General features: G+C 45.3%; 1 protein-coding gene across 3 annotated transcripts in view; it reads right to left on the bottom strand.

The window, feature by feature from the left end:
* The window catches only part of Drosha (drosha ribonuclease III), a 107,264-nt gene extending 80,745 nt beyond the window's left edge, over positions 1-26,519 (bottom strand). For 2 of the 3 annotated variants that reach the window (XM_041632209.1, XM_041632211.1), the window contains exons 1-10: positions 26,376-26,519; positions 25,284-25,393; positions 23,328-23,393; positions 19,562-20,392; positions 18,586-18,678; positions 16,372-16,482; positions 15,949-16,180; positions 12,114-12,255; positions 10,482-10,636; positions 6,917-6,997 (exon numbers count right to left, since the gene is read on the bottom strand). In XM_041632209.1, coding sequence (XP_041488143.1) covers positions 6,917-6,997; positions 10,482-10,636; positions 12,114-12,255; positions 15,949-16,180; positions 16,372-16,482; positions 18,586-18,678; positions 19,562-20,392; positions 23,328-23,344 — 1,662 coding nt within the window. In that variant the 5' untranslated portion in view covers positions 23,345-23,393; positions 25,284-25,393; positions 26,376-26,519. The remainder of the gene's footprint in view (positions 1-6,916; positions 6,998-10,481; positions 10,637-12,113; positions 12,256-15,948; positions 16,181-16,371; positions 16,483-18,585; positions 18,679-19,561; positions 20,393-23,327; positions 23,394-25,283; positions 25,394-26,375) is intronic. The other variant, XM_041632210.1, reaches the window with a different exon arrangement.
* Positions 26,520-26,528: the final 9 nt, after the last annotated feature.

The raw sequence follows: 26,528 nt of genomic DNA, 5'->3' as shown, positions 1-26,528 counted from the left end.
CACTGTGTAAGCTGCTGCACTTCAGAAGGGTCAGAGCCTACAAAGGCCCTGAACAGTAGTACAAAGTAGATGGACTGCTGGTGTTGTGAGTTCCTTGCCCTTTCCAGGGTAGTCAGGCCCTGAGGAGCCTACTTATCTCTAAAAGCTACGTCAGCTCCACGGGATCTTTAGCCCGTACAAAACATCTGATCAAGGTGAACTGATGAGGGTTTCCCAAGCGGCTCCCATCCCGCATCCCGTGGAGATAACACTTGCAAACATCCCTTGGGACACGCCTGAAGGTCTTACTAGTCCCCTCCCCTTCCTCACTGCTCAATGTGAGGAGGCTTGTGCCAGAGTGCAGTAGGGCCAGGCCACCAACAGCTGCCACAGCAGAGTACAGGAGCGTGTGATGCCCCGCCAGGGTGAGCCTTGTTTATAGTAACAGCTACCGCAGCAGAGTACAGGAGCGTGTGATGCCCCGCCAGAGTAAGCCTTGTTTGACAGTAACCACATTAGTAGTCTGCTACCAACTGTTGTGCTTCTTGGCCTGGGAATTACAGACTACATTTTCTGGGTACAAACATAAGGCTCCCACGCCAGGGGCCTACCTCTATGTGGGCTCAGTGGTGTCTGGGTGAAAGCTTTTACATCTGAGTCAATTATGTATGTGGTAGCTGCCTCCTTAACCATATCCTAAGAGGTGAATAACAACATCTCACTCAGCATGAACACTCCGCAGATCACAGGGCTCCTGATCAGTCAGGCAGAGTAAAGCAACTCTGAGAGGCGCCGGGGAGACCCGAGCATTCTCTCAGTTATGTCTGTACCAAAAGGATGCAGTCTGCCACTTATCCTGCAAGGGCATACACACATTACACGTATGCTCAGCCGGAACAGCTGCTTGTGGCACAGGGAGTACTGCAGCAACAGCCCCTGGCAGGCATCACAGGGGGCAGCACTCTCCACTGAATGCCATGCTCTCAGCAGGAGAGATTATGGGTGAGGTGTAGTGATCCTGTGGGCTCTACCGAGTCCATCAGCAGGTACTCATCTAGATCCCCCCTGACATACAGTGCATGTACTCTCTGCGGATAAGCTTTTCCTTAGCCCTCTTGTGCAGCGGCATCATGATGCCAAGACCTTTCAGAACCAGCCACACTCGTACACAGCAGGGACTGGGGACAAACCATCTGGCTGTCGGCTCTGCAAACTGGGAACACACTTCCTACCCATAGCATCCAGACCATCTTCCTGTCAATCACCTGCCGAAGAGCAGGCCCAAAGTGGTCTTAAGAATCATTTTGCCATATTGCACCTGGTAGCAATTTCCACAGCAGAAACAGGAAGTACATGTAGCAAGCTGAAGCAGATCAAAAGGCAGCACAAAGTGACCAAACCAAGAGTGGAAATCTCAAACTTCCTAATCCTATCCAGTCACTACTCACTCTCTACTTCTCCACAGAAATTAGTGTGATGGCTCACTTGCTTATAAGAATCCCACCTTAGTCTCCAGCTACCATGTTCAGGACTGTAGGGCAGTCCCAGGAAATGAGCCTGAGGACTCTGGCTTCCCCACCAGCTGAGTTCATATCACGAACGAGTCTTGGGCACTGCCCAATGCTCGGGCAGTTTACCTTGGCAGCACTATCACAAAACACACAGCCAACGTGGGTTAGACACAGCCATGAGACAAATGACTGACTGACCAGAAGAATCCCCACGTGAAACTGCTCTTGGAACTTGGGACATTCATCCTGTTTTCAGGTACCTGTGTTTAGCCTGAGGCAGGTGTTCCGTCATTAAGGGAATAGCTCTTTGAAATGACTGAGCAAAGGTTAAGAAAGCTGCAGTGGTACTGGGGGAAACCCAGACCTGAGTGGCATCACTCCAACCCTGCACCTGAGACACCTTAGCTCTGCTTCTAGGGAACCTAAGATGCAGCGGATGGTATCAGGAGGAAACAAGCTGAGGAAATAAGAACAAAGACAGCACTTCAGAGCTGAAACACTCCCACACCAGAGAGTCCCTCACTGGTGCTAAGTGTAGTACAAATGATCCCTGGCATCAGGGGGCCAGACATGGGGAGGCTACCACAATGGAAGAGCTGATACAATACCACACGGATTTAGGACTATAAAAGAAATGAGGTCTACAAGAGGAAGGGCCACGGATTTTACAAACAGATGGCAAGGGTTAAATACCATGTGCTCACCATGGTCTCAGTTCCCAGTCTGCCATGAACTCACCTGGAGGGCTCATGAAATCTCAGCAAGCTCTCCCCGTGGCAGCTTGTGGGGCTGTAAGTGTACAGTCCCAACAAGTTCCAGGTGAAGCTGCTACTAATCTTGAGACTTCACTGAGAGAACTGCTCTAGAGAAACGTGACGGCAGAGGAGGAGAAAGGTGAGTGCCACAGGGCTTCTTGAAGATCCAAAGGGAACTTCCCCTCACTTGCAGTGAGACTTCAGAAAAAGCAACAAGTCAGAGCTGACCTGTGAAACAGCCATAATTCAAGGACAATTGACAGCCAAACAAGGTCAGGGCCCTCTGGACCTGACTCTGCAGAGACGGCACATCCCTCCCTGCTTAGACCAATCACTCCCTTATACCAGAAGACAGTGGAAGATCCTATCAGACAGCAGTGTCCGCCATACCTCAGCCCACATACAGTATCCAATCAGTCAGCCTCCTTGCCAACAGACCTACAATAAAAGTTATTTCACAGTATGACCCAGTTGTACAGGTGTCTGGAGGAAAAACTTACTTCCCAAAGGAGCTATAAGATATAGGCAGCATGTCCCAGCAGGGAGTCTGCATAGGGCCAGATGGGAAGAGTGCTTCAGGTTAAGGAAGAGTTTGTTGACTTGGGAGAACTCGGGTGGAAAACCACCAAGAGATACTGGAGTTTCTTTCCTCCAAGGGTGGGTCTAAGATGCAATGGTGCATCTAAGTGATGCTGAAAATCCAGATGTGCCCAACCGAATGGCAAAGAAAAGAAGAGGGCATGCTGGGATGGAAGCAGTACTTACAACTAGGACTATGTAGAAAATCCCCAAAGGACACACAAAACAAATGTGCTAGGGCCGAGTATTGCATCACCAAGTTCAATGGTGGCCTCCTCTGTGATAGGACAGACCACAGGACCAGTAGTTGGAGTCTGTCAAGAACAACAGGGATGACGGAATCTGGAAACTAAGCCAATAGAAGCCACGTCACATAATCATCATCATGACTAGTAAAGTCAGAGCGCCAGCCAAGGGGGTCTGCACCATGAAAACAGTTAACAGAACATGTTGTTGCTGGGTACAAAATAACGAGCAACCAACGAGAGTACTGCGCAGCTTGTACAAGCAGAAGAATTCAAGGAGAGCCAAGAGGCTAAAGGCAAACACTCCACTGAATAGTCATACTACTTCCTGACCAGTTCCAAGATTCATCAAGATTTTTGAGATTAAAATCCACTGGCTGGAAAAGCAATCAGATTCCAGAAGAAAAGATCCTGCACACTGCAAGGACTACAGCTGGTGATGAGTACGCTATCTATCCTTCCTCAACAGGTCCCATGGCTATTTCCTTGAGAGTCTGTACAAAGTGGCAAGGGGACAGCCAGACAGTTCAGTGAGTACTGGACACAGTAACCAAATAATCGATACCATAGAGATGGATGTATTATCCTCCCACCCTGTAAGAGTAGACAATATGATGGAATGCTGGCCACATCTGCTTTAGTAACTCTACCTCAGATATACCCAGCAGTCATTTCCCTGGCGGTTGACTGCTCACTGGAACTGACATAACTTGGCATATGAAACAGTTTCCACACATCTGGTCCTAAGGTGAAAGAAGAGCATAACAGCATGACCAGGCAAATTACTCAAGTACCAAAAATGATCCTGCATTAAAAGACAATGGAGATCTGTGCCATACTTAAGGCTCACCAAGGTGCTAGCACTGTTGAAATCACCAGTGTACCCCGTAAAGGATCCTGGAGGGTGACAGTAGGCTACCATGTCTCTCCCAAGCAGCAGCTCTGATGGCAGCTGCTGTGCCAAGTACTGTAGCTCAATAAGACATCAACCAAACTCCATGGCAACTCATTCAGTCAACACATCTGTCTCCATCACAGTCAGAAATGAGGGTTGGAATTTCTCACTACTTCTCTCTGTATTACCCAATATTCTTAATTTCCACCCCAATATTCATAAGGGTCCCAAATGTCCAGACGTACTACAGATCAACCTCCTCCGTTATCTCTGTGAAATTATGTTACTCAAGCTAGAAACTTTAATAAAGATATATGTGCTACAGAGGATCAGATAAAACCCACAAAGTTCAAGGACCTACCACAGCCAAAACTATTAGCAAGTCCAGTTATCTATGAACCACCACGACATCATCTCCAAAGTAAAAGATAAGAGTACCATCCACTTCCTACAGTGAAGAAAGAAGCAGAACATCCAGAAGTTCTTTACAGGTTCTTAGGACAGCCAAAACCACCCAACAAGAGAGGAGCTCTGGCCAATTATACAGTGACTCAAAAGGCTACAGTATCACGTGGGGACACAGACACCTTAGCAAGCCTAGACAGATAGCACTCCTGCTGCTGTGACCAACAACTGAGCAGATCCTACAGCAAGGTCAGGAAAAGGTGCCAAGAGGAATTCATGGGAGACCGCACTGGAGAATCACAAGACTGGTCCCTGGACCTAGGCCAGGCCATCTTAAGTAAGGAATGGCATGCCTTGGGGGGATGTGGGCAGTGGTGGGGTAAGTGTAGTTAGTGTACCTGATTAGTATGGAAGGCCTAGCTTTAGGATGACACCAAATCAATATGTGTCCAGACCTGCCTGTCATAAACTGGATTCTGTCAATCCCAATAAGCAATTAGGCTGAGTGGCACAGGCAACAATCCATCACAAAGGAAGGTGGCACATTCAGAATCAAACACACAATAGGATCAAGGGACAGACAGGCTGTCTGGCAGATGGCCCAGATCCCCACTGGCTTCAACACTGTAGCATCAACCGATGGCTGAGGATATAATGATGAAGATGGGGGAGCTCAGGCCTGGCTTACAATCCGGTTAATTTAGAAGGTGGATGCAAACAAAAGCAAGGTGTACTACAGTCTCGCTCTGGGATGACTCTGAGGGACACCAATGGGAGAACTCTCTCCAGTGAACAGTTCTAGCAATGCCCCATCAGGTACCCTGAATGGGAAAGGAAGTACCCTGATGTTGTCCACAAGGAAAAAGACCAAAAGATCAAGAATGAAAAGGTCTTGGGAAAGACTTGGAACTGGGCTAACGGGAGGGGCTTAATGATGCCTTCATTGGTGTGGTGACCATCAGACAGCAGCTATATGGCACCAAACAACTCAAAATGACTAGGACAATCATGTCTGTCCCCACACCATCCCAGAGTTGACAGGATGGGCACATGACTGAAACGACCACAGTAATAAGAGAAGGAAGCTTTAGATGAACCCAACAGCACAGGCCCCACTTAACAAGAGACAAGCCAGCTAACCTTATGCTAGTGAGCATCTATCCAAATGGCTAGTCACCACTGGTACCACTCCTGGAGAACAACCTACCATGAGTAGCAATTGACTACCTAGGCCCATTGTATCTTTACAAGAGCAAACAAGTAGAATATAGGCCACAGGCATCCAGCTGATAGCACTGCCCACTTGGGCTCCCATCCTGAAAAAGCCTACTGCCTAACTATAGGGAATGCAGTCAGCATGCAGGCTACAGCTATTGGTCCAGAGGCTGGCTCTTGTGAGGTCTCCCAGCTACGAAGCCCCCTCTCCCATGGTTATGTGCTTACTAAAAACGGCTGCTCTGGAGATCAGGGGATATGAAGGTATGAAGGCCATCCCAGCCAAACAAAAGGTAATTCTGTCAAGCTGACTAGATTAGGCCACAGAGCAGCTGAACCACGGCAACTCATTCAGTCAACATATCTGCCTCCATCACAGTCAGAAATGAGGGTTGGAATTTCTCACAACGTCTCTCGGTTACCCTGACCCTTTACTCTTGCCCTGATCCTTCTTCTCAGACACTGATCCCCAGCAACAGGTCACAACACCCTGCCTGAGGTACAGGAACAGATGCCCACAGATGGAACCCTGTCAAAACTCCTCACCACACTCGCTGACCTCCAAGGTGAACCGAATAGCTGAAATGATCAGGCGGTCTCATAGCTTTACTAGAGCCTCAAGCAAGTTTTACATAGAAATTAAGAACTTATATATTCCGTGTGTACGTGTAATGTGTTGAATCATAAAACAGTAATCCTGGGATTAATGAAAATAACTTACAAAACTGAAAGCTAGTGAGGAAAAATATCCTAGGAAACTAATCATGTTTCGTGTTCCCAGGTATGGGCTGTTACTGAGTTACAGAGGGTAGTTGCAAATGACTCCAGTAGAAAGATGGTCTGTCCCTTCAAGCTTAGAGTGCCCCTGAGAGCCAAGCCTGGGCTGTGTGGTCAATGGAAATTCGACAGCTGGCAGAGACCATTCTGACAAGCACTGTAGTGAAGACGAAGTCCCTGCAGGTAGAAACAGGGCAGGTCCCCAGGGGAAAAGGACATGAGCCTCATGGCTGGCATAAGAACATTTCCCTGGGGCAATCCACAACCACTGAAAAAAACAGGACACTAATACTATGGAGGATCCAATTCGAGAACACATAATAACACAGATAACATACATGAACCTTCCAAACTCTTTTCAGTTTCCTTGACAACATTCTGTAGTCTACTCAAAGCCCAAATACCTTCCCTGTGTAACTGTCAGTAACAGAGCCTATAACCAGGAACATGAAAAGATTATTTTGACATTATTTCATTTAACAGGAAAAGAATAACAATGGCATCTGTCTGCCCGTGGCTCCTTGGTGCTTACACAACCATCCCTCAGCCAGTTACCTCTTCTCCAGGATAGATGCTGTGCCGGATTCCTGTGCGTCTGGCTTTGGCGCTGCATTTGCAAAGTGGTCCATCGTTCATCTGTCAGAAACAGAACGCAATTCAGTTTCACTGGGGGAAAAGTCACAGGAGGCACAATGATGCCTCGGAAACTGTGAGGTTTAATGTCATGAGTGCTGAGGCCTTGAAGAGGCTGTCATGGTTAGAAGATTAAACAGCTGTTCCAAAACCAATAAAGCTGCAAACTGTCTATAATATATGATAAAAGGAAACCGTATGACAACGCTGGAATCCCAAGTTATTTGTGCAGCCAAGCAGGAAATATCAGTGTCAGCACACCGTTAGCCCTCGCGTCTCCTGCCTCTCTGGAGTACTTCCCTTTTTCTTATCTCAGGGAAAAGGACTTTACACACAGAGACAAATGTACTTCATATGCTAAAGGTATGCACAGACTGCTCTGAAGATGACCTGCAGATTACATGTTTTAAAAACTAAAGTATGTATGAAGTGCGGGAGCGGGTGTGTCTAGTAGAATAAAAAGCTTCAAGTGCTAGACAGCTTAATGTATGTATAGCCTCTTCCACCCTGTTTCACTTGACTCTGCACGTGAACAATGCAGAACACCTCTCAGAACAGTAAGTACCAAGCCGAAGAGGATAAATAGCAAAGTCCATGAATTCAAGTAACATTTACTCTAGAAAGGAGAACAAATAACACACTTAGATTTTTGAAGAAAAAGAAACTCCATCTAAATGGACGTAGCACTGGAGCTGCTGTGGGTGGTTAGGCAAGGCCTAAAGAGAGAAAATGAAGTGCTGGGCAGCACAGGAAAATAAGACGGGTATTCTACCACACACCCCAAGCATACACAAGATAGAGAGGAGGCCTGACTTATACCCAGGGACATGAAACCCCATTAAATAGAATAGCTCATGTATGTATGTGATACACACGTGTGAAGCCCAAACATGACCTGAAATCAAAATCTAAACAGTCGTAACAGCCAGTGTCCAGGCTGAGCAGATGGCTCAGTTGTTAAGGCCCTTGCCTCACAGGTGTAAAGACCGGGGTCAGAGCCCCAGAACCCACATAAACAGTCAGGCAAGGCGACACACGTCTGGAACTCTCAAACCAGCTAACCAGGCCAGAGAGGCAAAGTTCCAGGCCAATAAGAAACTGCTTCAAACAATAAGCGGAAGACCCCTGATGATCACATTACCTCCACCATGCACACGCAGGAACAAACTTATGTGCATGCATGCTGAGGATTATATCTGGGCTTGTGTTCTATCCTCCATGCACACACATAGGCACACACTTATGTGCACGCATGCTGAGGACTACACCTGGTCTTGTGTTCTAACCTCCATGCACACACAGGAACACACTTATATGCATGCATGCTGGGGCAACACCTGGGCTTGTGTTGTAACCTCCATGCACACATGCAGCACACACTTATGTCCACGCATGCTGAGAATTACACCTGTGCTTGTGTTCTAACCTCCATGTACAATGCTAGTCCCAATGCTAGTCCCAGGAGTTACCCAGTGTAACTATACTGAAAATGAATAGTTTTTTTCATTCCTTAAATACAATGTAACAACTACTGACACAGTATTTACACTGTACTAGGTATTATAAGTAACCTAGAAATTTAAAGCATAAAAGAGGTATGTCACTTATATGTAAATACTGCACCATATTCATAAAAGACTCTACATATGTGGATTTTGGTATCTGCAGACCATAGAACCAAAATCTCCTTAGATACCAAAGGGTGACTATATATTGATAGCTTTGTTGTTGTTTTTCAAGTTCTAGGATTTGTAATTCATTGCACTCAATTAAAATACAAATGAAAATACTCCAATAAGACTTTGGCAAGAAATAGTAATGTTAAACTCCTTTTAGTCTTTTGGGAAATCTAAACTCCTGGAAGTACAGCAGAAAAATTGCATTACCATCTGAAAAACAGTGCTAGGATGTTATCTGAAGAAACAGCTGGCCAATAAGAGGCTTTCTAACTCTCCATCAACAACGACAACACACTCCTACTACCAGCCCTCCTAGCTCCAGGGCACAACCAGCCTCCATTCCTGCCTTCCACCAGGGTCTATGCTGCCACATGGACCACTGCACAAGGCTCAAGCACACTGAGGACAGAAAACCAAGTACAATCAACAAAACAGTAAAACAATCACGGAGCTCGAGGAGGCTGAACTGAGCAGCAACACATAGAAAGCAAGGCTCACGCTTCCTGAGAGAGGAGAGCCACTGGTGAAAAAGATCGGGTATGGACAAAAGTTTCTACTCAATTCCAGGGCATCACAAAGTACATTTTTCTAATGTAATTTCAATTATATTAACCCTTTTCAAAAAATAAAACCTGAAAGATAAAGAGGTGGCTCCATGGATAAGAACACCAGCTGTTCTCCCAGAGGACAGGAGTCCAATTCCCAGCACCCATGTGGTCTCTCACAACCATATGTAACTGCAGTTGCAGGGGATCCAATGCCCATTTCTGTCCTCCATGAGCACAAGGAATGCACCTGGTGCACAGACAGATATGCAGGCAAAATACCCATACATTTAACATAAAATAATTTAAAAATAGCTGTTATCTAACAAGAATCAGAAAAAAATTCTAATTAATACTGAATGGTACGAATGAACCTATTCACAAAATGTAACTGGCAAATTATTGTACTTAGGGACATGTCCTACTATGCACTACAAATTCATATTCATAAAAGACACATTTTTGTATGGACTGTGTATTTGTAAGATACAAATCTGTTAAGCTGGGCAGTGGTGGCACACACCTTTAATCTCAGCACTTGGGGGCAGAGGAGGGCCGATCTCTGTGAGTTCAAGGCCAGACAGAGTGAGTTCCAGAACCAACCCCAAAGCTACAGAGAAACCTGGCCTCAAAAAACCAAAACAAAAAAAAGATACAAATCTGTTAAAAAGACACCACATTTAGAACCAAGCCCTGTGGCACAGGCCTGTAACCCAGCAATCAAGAGGCAAGACAAAAGTACATAATGAGATCCCATCTCAACAATAACAAATATATATTTATAGACATTGTGTTTTATCAAATATTACTTCAAAATAAAATAAAAATCAGAAATTTTTAAATGTTTCAGCTGCTATATCATTAACTCACATGCTTAACCAAGAAGAGAATGTAGAAAAACTCACAATTGTTACCAACTAAAAGAAACGATACTGAAGAGAATGATTCCGTTCACCAGTTAGCAGCAAGAGCCCTTCCAGATGAACTGCTTTACAAAGACCCACAAGCTTTTTCCCTCATCCTGCCATCCCTCTTCTTCCTCCAACTGCAGGTTTAATAACAGCACTTCTACCCTGCTCCCAACAAGGAACCTACAAACGTGATTCAAGGAACCCAAAGGAAATAGCTCTGACAAATGACACACAAGCCCGGCAAGTGAAGTTCCATTTCTACACCAGCCAACATGAATCTTCTCGGCCCTGAGTCGTAACTGTGATGTGTGGGTTTGCAACCTTCGTAGCAAAAGCATAAAAACACTCGCACCTGGCCCGGGTCGTTGTACCACAGTTCATCATGAAGCCGGTCAGGGTGAGCCTTTTTGCGTTTAATCTCGGCAATGACATCAAACACCTCGGAGTCTGAGCTGCTGGAGCAGGTGCTCTCCTCGTCAGACTCGCATTCAGACTCACTGGAACTCTCTAGAAGGCAGGAGAAAGCAGGAGAGGTTCATGAACTTAAACAAAGGTTCTGCAAAGACTTCCAAATGCCCTAAACCTCTGAAGGTAAGGGGCAGCTGTGATCACTGTTTACTGCTCTAGTAAACTGGAGGGAGTTAATCAACACCAAACACTGCTAAGCCATGCCATGAAAAACAAGCGGCATGTAACGCTGTCATAATCTAGCTAGGGAAACAAAGAAAATACAGATTTGCATAAAGAAAACAAGAACTAATAATAACAACGATTATCTGGTGTAAGAAGTTCTTCTGTTCATGTGTTGTTTTCATTAGTTAATGAATAAAGAAACTGCTTTGGGCCTGATAGGGCAGAACTTAGGCAGAGAAGACAGAATGCTGGGAAGAAGGGCAGAGTGGGAGAAGCCATGGATCCTCCTGCCTGAGACGGATACCGGTTAGAATCTTGCTGGTAAGCCACTAGCACGTGGCAATACAATTAATAGAAATGGGTTAAATGGGTATTTTAATGAATACAGTTTCTGTGTGATTATTTCAGGCGTAAGCTAGCCGGGCAGCTGGGACAAAGGACCCCTCTCTCGACAAGAATTATCAAATAAAAAAATAACACAGTAATAGTGATTTCACACTTTAAAAAGATATTAATTAAATAAAGAGCTAGTCCACTATGAGCCAAGGTCAGGCAATTTCACAAAAAGGCACTTGCAACCCAGGCCCTGGACAGAAGAGGAGACTGATGGGAGAGGAAGAACGAAGAGGGGCCGTGTGGTCAGGGCACGGAGACTGGGTTAGACCCTGAATGCAGCAGAACAATTCTGGAGGGAAGGGGGCAGAAGCACCCCAAATGCGAGACTCGAGGCTATATATGAAAGCAACACTGAAGATTTTATACTTTTTCTCTTGATAGTAGCAATTAAGGATATTACTCCTTTCTAGTGTGATGTCTCACATTTGTATCCCCAGTACTCAAGCAGAGGTAGGAGGGTCAAGAGTTCAAGGCCATCCTCAGTCAGGTAGTGAATTTGAAGTCAGGTTAAACTAAATGAGACTCCTCAAAAAAAGAAAGCCAGACAAGATTGTAGTCCCCCTGAAAGTGATTGTATGAAAGTAGAAAGAGAGAGAGAAAATTATGTGTGAAATAAGCCACAAAAACCAGCCAAATACTACAAGATCCCATGTAGGTGAAGGCCCTGAAGTCATCAAATTCAGACAGAATGTGGTGGTAGTTGGGATGGGAGACCGTGACTGTTGCTCAGTGTGAATGTTTCAGTCTGACAGGATGAAGAGTTCTGCAAACTGGTTGCCGGCAATACACATGTACTTAAAAATACGAAACTAGATGATTCCAATAGTTAAGAGGGTAAGTTTCGTGTTGTATTTGATTACAACTTGAGGATTTCAAGTTGGGACTCTGAAGGACACTTCCCAAGAGGCCAGCATTAAGCAGTAATAAGGGAGCAGTCTCAGGCTCCTCCACTCACCTAAATCTTCATCTAACTTGGTCTTCGGAGGTTCCCACGGAGGCCGAGCAGCTTTGGCCTTCTCTTGCCTGTTCCCCAACTCTTCCTCAAATTTGTCATATAAGTCTCGGAGCCTACTTGTCCCGACGACAGTAGAATCTCCCTTTTCAAAGCAAAGGAGCAATATGAGAAGCCGTATTAATAGTCACCATACTAAGAACCTTCAACCACAAAATGCCATTTTTAAAGCCCCAACACAATCGATATTTGAAAAGAAAAATGCCACCCACTGGCAGTGAGCCTCTGAGCCAAACACGACTGCTCGCCTGGCAGTTCGGGAAAATGCACTTCAACACTGAGCAGCACGGGAACTGTTTGCCAGTGCCCAGTAGGTGTGGCATTAAAAAAATTCCATGACCCTTGGGGCAAAAAGAAAGTCCCCTCGCCTCCTCTCTCTGCTGCGAGTACAGGGCTTCTACACCAGAGTCTCTGCTGCTGCCCACTCTCCTTCCAGAAGGAAAATCCCTGTGAACGCCCAGACCACTGACCCAATAACCACAGCATTTAAGAAGCAGACCTTTCCTATATAAAAAGTAAAACGAAAGCAAATCAATGAGCTGCCACTCAGAAGAGGAAGCACTGCTTTCTGTCAGTCCCTCCTCATTCCCACGACTATTGCTGCCTTGACAGCTGACACTCTTACCACCATGTACCGTGTGTGTAACTGTGCCTGGGAGGTCAGAAGAGGGTGACAGACATAGACAGTTGTGAACAGCTAGGTGAGTGCTGGGAATTGGACCAGGCTCCTCTGTAAGAGCGCCCAGTGCTTTTAACCACCAAGTCATCTCTCCAGTTCCCTTTTCTTCTACCGTTAAAGGTGAAGCTGAGAAGACAACTGCAGTCTGGCATCAGCCTTCAAATCTTATTGTCTCTGGCAGAGAAGGTGGTAAGAATGGCAGAGATGTCGTGGTAGAGTCTTGGGAATGAGGAGAAATACAAATACTGCCAAGAGTGAGAAACCCACAGAAGATGTTAACCAAGGACCAGAACCTCTGCTCAATAGTCACAAGGAACAAAACTCGGCCAGCAATTTAATGAAAGAGAAAACATTTTCTCTAGCACTCCAGAAAGGGCCCTGTTACCCTTCGGACACCTTGATTCAGCCAATGAGACCCAAGCTGAATGTCAGTCCTGGAGCTGTGAAATGATAAACACTTGTTTCTGAAGCCACACAGCTTATAAAGCTTTGCTTTGGCAACAGGGGGAAACAAACTCCTGGAGATGAGCGACACAGCTCTGGCAGAGATGAAAGGGGGAAGAGCTGGAGGGATGGCTCAATGTTAAGAGCACTGACTGCTCTTCCAGAGGACCCAGGTTCAATTCCCAGCACCCACATGACAGCGTACAACTGTCTGTAAGACAGATAACGGAGGAATTTGGGCAAGGACCAAAATTCTACAACTATGGAAGACTCTCAAGACAGCATCAGAATGCTATCCCCGACCCCATGTCTTCCCTCTGCACACCTTCTTATAAGAAAACTAAACCCATCTCATTCAAGTGGCAGCATTTCCATATGGCAACAGGCCGTACACTAACAGAACACTGACTTCCTGCCACAGATATTGAGACAATTAGGACAACATTAGAAACAGGGCATAAAATGTCAGCGCCATGAAAGTGCACAGCACACATATTCCTTTTGCTACATAACATGAGCCATCTGATGTAAAAGCCTGCTCCAGTTTGTCAAGTATCATACCACTATCACGGATTCCTCAAACCCTTTTCTGCCAAAGACAAGGAAATCTTTCAAGTCCCCCACAGATAAGGATCTCGATAGGAGCAACTGAAAGATTAAAGGCAATACATACTCAGCAGAAGCTGTATTTCAGGGCCAGCAAGATGGCGTGGCAGGAAAAGGCTCTTGCTGCTGAGTCTGACAACCCAAGTTCCACCCCATAACCTTCGTGGTGGATAGAACGAACCAACTCCCACAAGCTGTCCCATGATCACACACATGAACACACACACACAAAATAAATAAGTGCTTAAGAAAAGCAAACTGTACCTCAGATGTGGGGTTTTAATCTTTTCCCAAATTAATACTCTCTGTATGGTGCTCTCTTGAGAAGCTGGGCGGTGACTATGAGATGCTGCCCCCAGGCAGCCACGCCATTACAAAAAGACACAACCCATATTCTATTGCATACTATGCTGCCAGGAGTTCTTGAATACATGTTTCAAAACTTGACATGAACCACTCAATACATCACTGTAAGACAGACTCTGTAGAAGATAATTTTGGGGGCTGGAGAGATGGCTCAGTGGTTAAGAGCATTGCCTGCTCTTCCAAAGGTCCTGAGTTCAATTCCCAGCAACCACATGGTGGCTCACAACCATCTGTAAAGAGGTCTGGTGCCCTCTTCCGGCCTGCAGACATGCACACAGTCAGAATATTGTATACATAATAAATAAATAAATATTTAAAAAAAAAAAAGAAGATAATTTTGTCCAACTACAGAGTAGAACCTAAGTGCTTTGAGCACACCTCAGGCAGAGCAGGGTTAACTATGGCATTTGGAAGGTTTATTAAATGTATCTCAGACTTAAGACACTTTCAACTTATAATAAGTGATTGGCATGTAGCCCTGTCCTAAGTCAAGGAGAGTCTCTATTTTCACAAAATCCCAAACAGCAAACCCCCATCTTACCTAACTCCTTGGTTCACAAGGCCAACGTCTTGGGCCCAAATCTATAGTATAAACTTACTCATTTAATTAATGAAACTTGCTGCAAGTATTCGATAAGAGCCTAATTTATAATTAACAGGGTTAACATAATCCTTACGGGGAATAAACAGAGACAAGAGAGGATGGGAGAAAATAAAGTGAAGATGAAGAAAAACGAAGGGCAGTCAGCTGTGGAGAGCTGAGTCCGCCAGAGCAATGTCGGTGCCCACAGCTGAGCTATAGGAGCTCATCCCATGTGCTATGTCCATGGAGTCCCGCTATGGAAAGGCAACTAGACGGCTTCCCTTCCCCCAAATCAACCAAGATGTCCTGGAAACTTCCTATAGCTAGTGATCTTTGGGTCAAGGATACAGCTCAAAATAAAACCTGAATTCTTTACCTGCCGTTTGAAGGAAACACACACAGGCACACCGCCAAACACTAGTTAGCAATAGTGACTCCCAACTTGGGGTGATTTCCCCTCATGGTATATTGGGGTTTGAGTGAGAAATGCCCCCACCCCTCCTAGGCCCAAGCATAAACACTTGGTGCATAAGCGGTGCTGCTGTTTGGGGAAGTTCTGGAACCTTTAGCTGGAGGAAGTATGTCTCTGCGGGTAGGCGCTGAGTGTTTATACCCTCACCCTGCCTTACAGCTCTTGCACTTTGCTTCCTACATGCCACTGGGGTGTGATCTCTTTCCACACCATGCTGAAGGCACCCGATCTTGTCAGGTCTCAGAAGACAAAGCCTGCTAGGGCTCTTACTGCTATACTCAGCTTCTTGCTCCAGTCAGCTGCTGCCATTGCCGGGTCCCTGCCATTTTGAACTTTAACCCTCTGGAACCATAAGTCAAAATAACTTTCTCTGTTGTTTCTGGTCATGGCATTTACCACAGCCTCAGAGAGGCTGATACAGATGGTCATATTAGAAGACAGCTCTGGCTGTCACCAATGGGAAGGATGCTACTAGCACCAAATGCATAGGACCTACAGATGCTGCTTATACACTGTGTGGGCAACAACTCAATACACAGGCAACGCCCGCAAAGGGTTATCTGGCCCAAACACCAACAGTGCTGCGCTGGAGAAATCCCGGTCGAAGTGGTCTCCGCGTCAGACCTACCACCTGATCCATGGGGTCGCTGGAGTAATAGCTCTCTGAATGTGTGCATCGGATCCACACAGGTTTAAGCAGCTCCTCCTCCTCCTCCTCATTTCTGTCAGCAGGCGCCTCCTCCGGCTCTTTTTCTTTGATGGAAGTGTAGTTCTTCTCTTTGATGGAGCTCTGGCTGTCACTCCATCTGTCTTTTTCCTCCTCCCAGCGAGCTCTCTTCTTCTCCCTGCTTGGAGAACGACTTCAAAGCGGGGGAGGGGGAGGTAGTTATTAAAAATAATCAAAGCTACCTGGTGCATTTACCATCTGCATGCAAATACCATGCCAATACCCCACACCAGCTTTCACTAGACCAGTGATGCCAAACCGGCAATCACCTGGTTTATTTGTTTAACAATACAAATTCCCAGGTCCTGCCCCAGGTTTACTTACTGATTCGCAGTGGTCTCTGGAGCTGGGACCCAGGAATCTACATTTTTAATCTCCCCAGGTGATTCTGGTGTGCATCCAGCAGCTTCAGGAGCAACTGGTAAACCGTAACTCCTAGAAGAAAAAGATACTGAGAAAATTTGCAAATCTCTACTTATGGACAATTTCATCAATGAAGATACTAGTTTTGAATCTTTCACATGCTGCTTTGCCTAAAACAAAAAGATTTAAGCTTCCTAAAGCATGGCCTCCACTTGGCTATGGATTTAGCCCGACAACCTATCTCAGTGAAGCACTGCTAACACGCCTACCCCAGGAAAAGCAGACTTGAGTGTTACTACTGAGTGAATCAAAACTGGCTGATTTTGACCCCCAAAATACTAAAATCAACTTAATAAAGAAGGTAAGAAATCTACTACTCTTGAATTCCTGGGGCTTAAAAACAGGAATATTAATTCTACGGGTGTACTTGGAGGGGAAAATATGGAGTAGACTCTTAAGCCTATTAAATTTAGGTAGACCCTAAAAATCCTTCAAAAAGGCAGCTAGGAAGAACAGCCACATTATTAAGTCAGTGGTCACCCACTGTCCACTAACTAAAGTTACTGTAATCCAAGAAAGTGTACCTCTAGATCACAGTCAAAATTTATTTTGGGACAGGCTCATGCCTGTAATCTCAGCACTCCGGAGGCAAAGCTAGGAAGCCTGTTTCAAGTTCTAACCTCCCTGATACACAGTCAGCTCCATGACAGCCTGGGAACAGATCTGAGACCGCCTCAGAAATTTCTGTAACTTCTAAACATGCACTATTAGTTTTGCTACCAAAAACCAAAAAGCTCTAGTCAAAATAAAACATATGAAGCCATGAACTTGTTCTAGAATATTGTTTTAACTGTGTAAAGGTGTGTTACATTTGTTTATGTTGCAGAATATTTAACTGTGTAAAGATGTTACATTTGTTTATGTTGCAGAATATTTAACTGTGTAAAGGTGTGTTACATTTGTTTGTGTGGCAGAATATTACTTTAACTGTATAAAGGTGTGTTACATTTGTTTATGTGGCAGAATATTACTTTAACTGTATAAAGGTGTGTTACATTTGTTTATGTGGCAGAATATTACTTTAACTGTGTAAAGGTGTGTTACATTTGTTTATGTTGCAGAATATTTAACTGTGTAAAGGTGTGTTACATTTGCTTCTGCTGCCTTTGTTAATGATGTAAGAATGTGTTACATTTGTTTAATTATGAAAAGATGTGTTGTTGTTTCATCTTTCTGGCTTAAGGCACCTGATTAGTCTAATAAAAAGCAGAAGGATAGGCAGGACTGGAGGACAGAGCAAAATAAGAGAAGTTGCCCAGGGACAGACAGACAACCGCCAATTAGCAAACACAGAGTAGAACATACAGAAAAAAGGTAAAAAGTCCATAGGGCAAAACACAGATGAAGAAAAACAGATTAACCACCACCTCAATTAAATGTTTTCCTTTATAAGAGCTGCCATGGTTGGGGTGTCTCTTCACAGCAATAGAAAACCTAACTAAAACACTACCTATGTCTCATATAATTATATATAGTAACCACTCATTTGGTACTTACTTTAGGATTAGTTCTAACAGTTTAATGTTACTATTTCAGTGGCACTTCAGTCAATAAGGAAAATATAACTATTCTCATTTTATGTAAAAGAATTATGCCTTAGAAAGGTTGGATAACTTCACATCTAACAAAGCTGAGGAAATAATCAAGCTCCAATTTGTCAGACTCCAGGACCCACTCTTAATCCCCATGATCTAAGAGCACAGATTGGCTTTTAAACATGGAAGTGATGTTTTAAACTGTAGCGATCACAGTCACGGGTCCATCTGCAAAAAGGGGCAAAACTGAACACTTTGCTGTTTTTTCTGAAACTAGTAAATTTAAGAACATAATTATGAATAAATTTCAAGGCTTTTGTCTACACTTATTTTTTTAATCTAGACTTATTAGTTTGTATTTTTTCGAACCGTGGATGATATATATATATATATATATATATATATATATAGACATATGTATATACACACTTTCTAGTAAGGGGATAATTATGATTTTCCTTAAACACCAACAGTATTGGGCTTATTTTCCCAGCCCCTGGCCAGAGCTGAAAGGCACATTGGCAGAGAGCGGCACACACACAGAAGGTGAACTGTAAGAGATGAGCCTACTAGTTCTTACCTCCAGGATCTCTTATACTCTTTCTTGTAGGTCCTCTCCGGAGATGGTGATCTGCGGTTGTCCCGGTGCCTGTGTCTCTCTCGTTCCCGCTCTCTTAGAGGAAATAATACACAGAGCTGTGTTCAGCAAGAAGACTCAAAACACCATAGCTTTGCTGAGCGTTCCTCTAAAGAAATGGCCCGTGCCTAAGGAAATTCTAGGTGCTATTTCTACTACGCCTTCTTGGTTTACTAGAGGGACGGACACCGTCTACATGGGCAGTTTTCAAAGTCATATCTAGCACGAAGCACTCAACAGAAGTCTACTGACATCTCAAGACCTAATGAGCTAACCCTACAGCAGAAGCATCCAAAGATTCCCTTTACCTACTGATTTCTAGAAAACTCTATTTACTTAGCAAATAAATGCAGACTAAAGCACACAGTCAAGATTAGAACAAGTCTGGAATGCTTTTCAAAACCTTTTTTTCTTTTTGTAGGTTTTTGAGACAGGGTTTTTCTGTGTAGCCCTGGCTGTCCTAGAACCTGCTTAGTAGACCAGGCTGGTCTCAAACTCAGAGATCCAGGGGCCTCTGCCTTCTGAGCGCTGGGATTAAAGGAGTGAACCACCACCGCCCCACTCACATTCTGTTCTTTACAACAATGTATTCACTTCTCAGTCTCTCTTCTAAGGAGTCTAAATCATGTCCTTTCTTTTTACAAATCAAAGGACATGCCAGGTGGTGGTGGTAATAGTGGTGCAAGCATTTAATCCCAGCACTATAGGTATATAAGTCAGCAGATCTCTGTGAGTTTGAGGCCAGCCTGGTCTAGTAAAAAAGTACCAGGATAGCCAGGGCTACACAAAGAAACCCTGTCTCAAAAAACAAAACAAACAAAAGAACAATTCACAAGTTTTTGCTGGTCTGGAATCCAATAAAAACTGGCCACGCCTGTGTCTCTGTGGCTTTATTCAAGTACTCTGCAGGCGGGTTTACCTGCTCCTTTCGTAGCTGCGATGGCGGGACGGTGTTCTCCCCCGGTCATATTCTGACCGGTAGCGGCTATCAGGTCTTCTCCTTTCGGGGCTGCGGCCTCGCTCCCGGCGCTCCAGGGACCGATGCCTCTCGCCTCGCCCGTGACTGTGATCTCGGTGTCGGTGGTCATCATAGTGCTTAAGCCTTTCTGGGGACCTTCTCTCACTCTGAGCCTTTGGGAGTGAGTACGGGGGAAGGTGTCTAAAATGAGGGCTACTGCTATTGTTAGCACTGGGTGGAAAAGAACTGGAGTTGTTCTGGAAACTGTTGAAGTTGGGAGGTGGGAAACTGTGTGAGTGGCCAGGAGGGTACTGGTAATTAACCTGCTGGGGCATGACAGGAGGGGGCGGAGGGTGGGGCATGGACGGTGGGGGCACCATGAAGGGGAAAGTGCCTTGTCCGGGAGGTGCTCCAGAGACTGGTGGGTTATTGGGGCAAGGCATTGGAGGGGGCATGGGTGGAAAACAGGGAGGAACAGGGAAAGGGTGTCTCATCTGGTGGTTGGGGAAAGGAGGCCTAACAGGGCAGGGTGGGACAGGGCCTTGGGCTGATGGCGGCATGGGTGGAGGAAAAGGTACAAAGTCTGGTCGTGGAGGCATAAAATTGGGGGCTTGAGAGTTCGAGTATGTGCTCGAAGGTGCACTTGGAGGTTCATATTGATATTGCGCAGGAGGCTGCTGCGGATGAAGAAGTCTCAGATTCTGGGGCCTGAAAGCTGGCGCTGAGGGTCTGGCTCCATGTCCTCCTCGTCCTCGGGGACACCCTCGTCCTGGGTGGAACGACATTCTGTGACTTTTTAGAGAAAAGGAAAAGAGAAATCAAAACAGGGCCTCACCAAGAAGCACATCGTGGAGAGAATAGACTCCTGCAAACTGTCCCGTGACCTACACACAGACACACAAAACAAACGGAATTTTAAAGTAATTTTTTTAAAAAAGGTGAATGATGGTGACACACGCCTTCAATCTCAGCACTCAGGAGGGAGAGGCAGGAGGATCTCTTAGTTCAGAGCCAGACTGGTCTACAGAGTGAGAGTTTCAGGACAGTTAGGATTACACAGAGAAACCCTGTCGAAAGAAGGAAGGAAGGAAGGAAGGAAGGAAGGAAGGAAGGAAGGAAGGAGAAAAGAAAAAAAGAAAGAGAGAAACAGAGAAAGAAACAGAGAAAGAAAAGAAAGAAAGAGAAAGAAACAGAGAGAGAGAGAGAGAGAGAGAGAGAGAGAGAGAGAGAGAAAGAGAAAAAAAAAACCTCACAGGATAGGGAGAACACGAAGACCTGAGTTCGAGCCACAGAACACATAAAAAAAAGCCAAACGTGGACGTGCTTGTAATCCCACAGCTGGGAAGGCAGAGACAGGTGGGATGCTGAGGCTCCCTGGCCAATCATACAGTGAGAGAATATATCTCAAAAAGTAGGTGGCACCTGAGGTCATCATCTGTTCTCTGCATGTATCTATGTGGACGCACACACATCACAATGAAAACAGGGTTTCCCAAATACAAGACTATCCCAATGATCCATTGTGAGGGTCAAATTTGAGCTAAACTAAGACCACCCCTCTTATGCCCTTTCCAAGACCCCAAGTTCTCCCAAGTTCCCAAAACGAGTTGAACTCCACCCTGTGTATGACGGATGAGGGTATGATTGATGACAGACACTAATCACATGGCTAATGACAGCTACTAACCATATGCCTCAACCACACCTGATGTGTTTTTAACTATTTTCCTCTTCAATTCTGTACTTCCCTTCGCCATAACCAATCAGGTTAAATGCTAGCTACCCTCTGACAAGGCTGTGACCCTTTGTGGTTTTCCCTATATAAACCCTAACCTGTAAATGCTCAGGGCCGCTCTCTTCTACCTGCTGACTGGGGTGTTGGACAGTAGACCAAGCCTGAGCCTGTAATCAATAAATACCTTTGTGTTTGCATCCGATGCTGGCTCTGTGGTTTGTGTGGGGGTCTCGTGACACAGGCACAACACCGTGTGGTGGTCTGAATGAAAATGGTCCCCACAGACTCATAGGGAGTGGCATTACTGGAGGTGTGGCCTTGTCAGAATAAGTGGGCCACAGGGGGTGGGCTTTGAAGGATCAGAACAGATGCTATATCAACTTAGCAAACTTGTCTGCATCTGACCCCATCCAATTTCCTGCTCCTAGCAAAGCTTATCTTACTACAAGCATTTGGGGCCCCATCTCCAAATGTACATTTGGAACAAAGTGACCACCACTCTCCATCTGTAGGGCCCTGGTCTCCCTTATTCCTGTGGTGCATTCATGGGGACAGTTTATGATCAACTAACTAAGCTTCCTGTGTGTTTCTGTGCTATGCCTGCCCCACCTGGTGGTTAGCTGCAGGGCATTTACTCCATTGTTAATATGGTAATTTCCCACCTGCCTGGGCGGAGATCCTTGTGCTGCAGTCAGGTAGATAAGGACTCCCCCAATGCTGAATAAAGTGGCATTCGGCTGATCTCCTTTCGAACAGCAGCGCGTGAACTGTGAACTGTACCGAGGGTGTAACACCAAATCGGGTGTTACATCCATCCACCATTTCTCATCTTTCCCGACCACCAGACCCTTGACATAAGCACTTGAATGTCCAATCTATTCAACATGAAATACTTGCCGTGGCCTCCAGTCCTCCCTCAGCTTTGCACTCTCTCCTCTTCTTCAATAATGCTACTACAGACTAAACATTTGTTTCCTCAAAATTCTTTATTCCTGTGTCGTGATACATGGAGGAAGGGCCTCAGAAACCAGGATCAAAGAAAGTCACAGATATTATTAAAGTAAGTCATAAAAGTGTGGTGGCCCCATATGTTCATATTCTTGAATGCTTGGTTCCCAGTTAGTGGAACTGATTGGGAAGGATTAGGAGGTGTGGCCTTGTTAAAGGACCAGGGTAACTGAGGGTGGGCTTTGAGGTTTCAATAGCACACACCGCCCAGTGTCTGTCTGTGTCTCTCTCTCTCTCTCTCTCTCTCTCTCTCTCTCTCTCTCTCTCTTTGCCTGCCTACCTGCCACCATGGTTCCTACCAAAATTATTGTGGACTGACCCTCTGGAACTATAAGCAAGCTCCCAATCAAATGTATTCTCTTACAAGAACTGCCTTATTTGCTCTCTGCCTGTTTGCCCTCACCTTGTTAGCAAGTCAGCTCCTTCACTGGCAATAGACCCTACTTCTTTGGGATTCCAGCATACACTGAGTACCAGCTAGACACCCAGACTCATGCACTGAGCAACTACAGAATTCCTGGACTTCCCATTGACAGCCAGCCACTGTTGGATTATCTGGACATCAGTCTATAAGTCATTTTAACAAATCCCTTTCTGTATATATAGACTGATCCTATAAATTCTTTAACTCTAGAGAACACGCATACACCTTCCTTAGATTTCTTGCTCTTACAATACTCTGTGCTGCTGCCTAGCAGGTTCATAAGCATCGCAGTCCACCCGCTAATCATATACTTGTACCTTCAAGGCCTACTTGCCATTGAGAACTGCAAGCACAATGGGGAGGGCTCTACGTTGCTTCACTAACTCTCCTGGTCTGGTTCTTAGCCCTACACACAAAGCTCAATGTGTTATGACCATAGATCAAAGAATAAGCACAGTCCCTGCCCATCCCCTGTATCTGCAACGTTCCCACCCTCTGGCCCACTACCTACCCTCTCTCCTTTAGTGTCCCTAAACTATCATTTCCAGAATATCACTTACCACGTATTCCCTTGCATGGTCACGTATCCTCTAGATATGCTAGATCTTCCACTCAGAAAGTAAGTTCTACGAGACAGAAAGAGTAAAATATTTAAACACATTTTCAAAAATGCCGATGCTATGAAGTATTTTTTTTGTTTGTTCACTATTATTTAAATAATTTTAAACCCTCAAAACTGTTTAGCCTATTAACAAAATTAGGAACATACTGAGCTATCTCCAAGTGTCCAGGCAAATTGCAAACTGTGTTCATTAGTTGTACTAACTCAAAACTAACTATTGCTAGATAGACCAAGAGCACAGCCACTGCCCATTTCTGGTCTAGTGAAAGACTGAAGGAAAGACTTCCTCCATCCCTCACAGACATGTTTCCCTCCACTGTAATACAGACATAAATCCAATGAAAGCTGCACCCCAAAATCACAATGAAAGCTGCACTCCAATTCATAGATACCTACAACCTTACTATCGTAAGTTATGATTCTTTACTTCCATTCTCAGCTCTTCCCAAAGAACACTGTACACAATGACTTTTCAAATATTTGAAATGTGACAAAAAGCTCTAAAACACACACACACACACACACACACACAGATATTAAATGCTAGAAGCTTAAATGCGGAAACACCTTTCTAGAGGCTGGAGAATAGCTCAGCAGTTAAGAACACTTGGGGCTCTTGCAGAGTTCAGTTCCCAGCACCCACGTTGGGTGACTCACAATTGCCAGGAGATCCAATGCCCTCTTCTGGCATCTGGAGGCACCCGCACGCACATATACACACGAACATGCAGACCAGTGGTTCTCAACCTTCATAACGCAATAACCCTTTGATACGGTTCCTCACGTTGTAGTGACCCCCAACCATAAAATGACTTTGTTGACCCAAAGGGGTTGCAACCCATAGGCTGAGAACCACAGAAACAGACACACTCACTGTGATGGCTATTCTTGGTTGTCAATGTAGCTATACAGGTATACAACCTGTGAGGGATTAACACTTGATTTGATGTGGGGCGATCTACTTCTAACCCAGATCTTTGAAGTAGGAAGACACACCTTTAATCCGGAGCAGGAATCTAGATCTAATCTGGGCCACACCTTCCTCTGGAAGCCTAGACAAGGACACTGAAGGAAACTCTTGCTCTTTGCCTGCTTACTCTCACCTTGTTAAAGTCCATTCCTTCACTGGCATTAAAGCTTAATTCTTCAAGACTCCAGCATTTATTGAAGACCTGCTAAGACTATCCGTCAAGGATATCCTCAAGGACTGAGCAACTACTGATTCCTGGATTTTCCATTTATGGCCAGCCATTGTTGGATTAGCTGGACCAGAGTCTGTATGTCATTCTAATAAATCCCCTTTCTATATATGCAGCTCTTTAGCTCTGGAGAACCCTGACTAAAACACACACACACACACATATGAACATATAGGTACACATACATAAAAATAAAATTTTTAAAAATGCTTAAGTCTTTACCAAACATACAAAGGAAAAATTGCAAATAATTGAGCCCTATCAATTACTGTTTCATAAGCAGCAGCCACCAAATAATATGATTAATGATTACTCCTCATTCCAATACACTCATGATTAAACTTGGGAGCCCAAGAGCTACTACTGGCATCACGGGCTCCTCAGAGCCGACAGAATTCAGAACAAACTCCATGCTCAGCATTTGAACCTGCAGCCGACCTCTCCCAGGCTTATCATCCTATTTCCTTCTCCACAAAGCCCCTCTCAGCCCGAACTCTCATCACACCGTTGGCCGCTGGTTAACACGGCAAGCGCTATCATGAAACTTCTTTGCTACCATTGTCCCTAATTGTCCATCCACCAGCCTCTTACTGAACCTCATTTGTGAAGCATTCCTGATTTCCTCTGGGAACAAGATCTCATCCCTTCTAGACTGCTACTGCTTAGTCTAAACTCGCTTCTTTTACCGAACTTACCAGAAACGGCCTCACGCGACAGTCACCGGTGCCCATGTTGAACTCCTGCAGTAAGCTACGAGATCCTTGAAATCGTGGGTTCAGTCGGTCATTTCTGCATCCTTCAGTTTCTGCACAGAATACATGGCAGGCAGGTTGGACTCTCAATGTGCACCTTTCTGTATCACTAAGTTTGCATTTCCCTTCTGCTTCTCCTCCCCACCAACGTGCATTACTGAAACCACCAGGGAAGCAGACACTTTCACTGATTCACACATCAGAGCCAGATCACATGAGGCCCTGTCCCAAGGTCTGTAGACTCAAAGACTATGACAGGGCTCAAAGATCTCAAGCCCCATATACGAATGTTTAAATAATAATAATAAAATATCCCCAACACAACAAAAGGAAAACTGCAATGGGAGAAACACAAGAAAAAAAAAAGGATGTAAAGAGACGGAGATAACAAAAAGGAATACTGAATAGTAAAGCGAGAGGTGGGCAACAGTCAGCATAATTAACACCTCTGGACAGTGTAAAAATGGAATCGAACACTCGCTGCCACACGAGTCTACAGTTAGAAAAGCTAATAAATACTGAACCACTGTAAATTCAATGTAAATGGAAAATGCCTATTCCTGGGCTGCCATTTGAAAGCAGGGAGACCCAGGGAACTATTCTGAACAGTTTACAAGTCCAGGAACGTCCATCAACACACGGAGTTGGAAGCTGTGGCGACAAGTCACCGAGACCCCGCACTTTGCCATGGTGGAACCCTGAAGCCCGGCCTCTCCGCCTGACGGATGCTCAATTGCACGTTCGCCGGTTTGCATCTCCCGCCAGACTCCGAGGTAAGCGCGGGACCGCGGGACTCGCCTCTCCTCCGACCTCAGGCGGCCCCGGGGCCTGGACCAAGGCTTGCGCTCCACATATGGATGAACGGGAACCCATCCCGTCTCTGTGTATCTGTGGGATCTGTAGCTAGGGTCGCTCTTTCGCCCTCGGCAGCTGCCAGACCCAACTCCTAGGATTATTTCGCTCAGCCCAGGACTCCATTGAAATCCCGACCGTCGATCCTGGCTCGCCAAACACCCGCCAAGCGCCCCCATTTACCTACAGAGAGCCCCCGGGTCGCCGCCGAAGCCGAGCCTGGTTACTACAACAGCCTCCACGGCAAAGGCGCCGCCCGCGCCTCCGGAACAGGAAACCCCGGGAATTAAAAAGCAAACCTGAAAAAGCTAAGCCTAGGGAGGGAAAACTCTCCGG

This window comes from Microtus oregoni, unplaced genomic scaffold (assembly GCF_018167655.1).
Source record: "Microtus oregoni isolate MIOR12 unplaced genomic scaffold, Mior012 000040F_ref0000088, whole genome shotgun sequence".
NCBI lineage: Eukaryota > Metazoa > Chordata > Mammalia > Rodentia > Cricetidae > Microtus > Microtus oregoni.
This window is presented reverse-complemented; position numbering and strand designations above follow the sequence as displayed.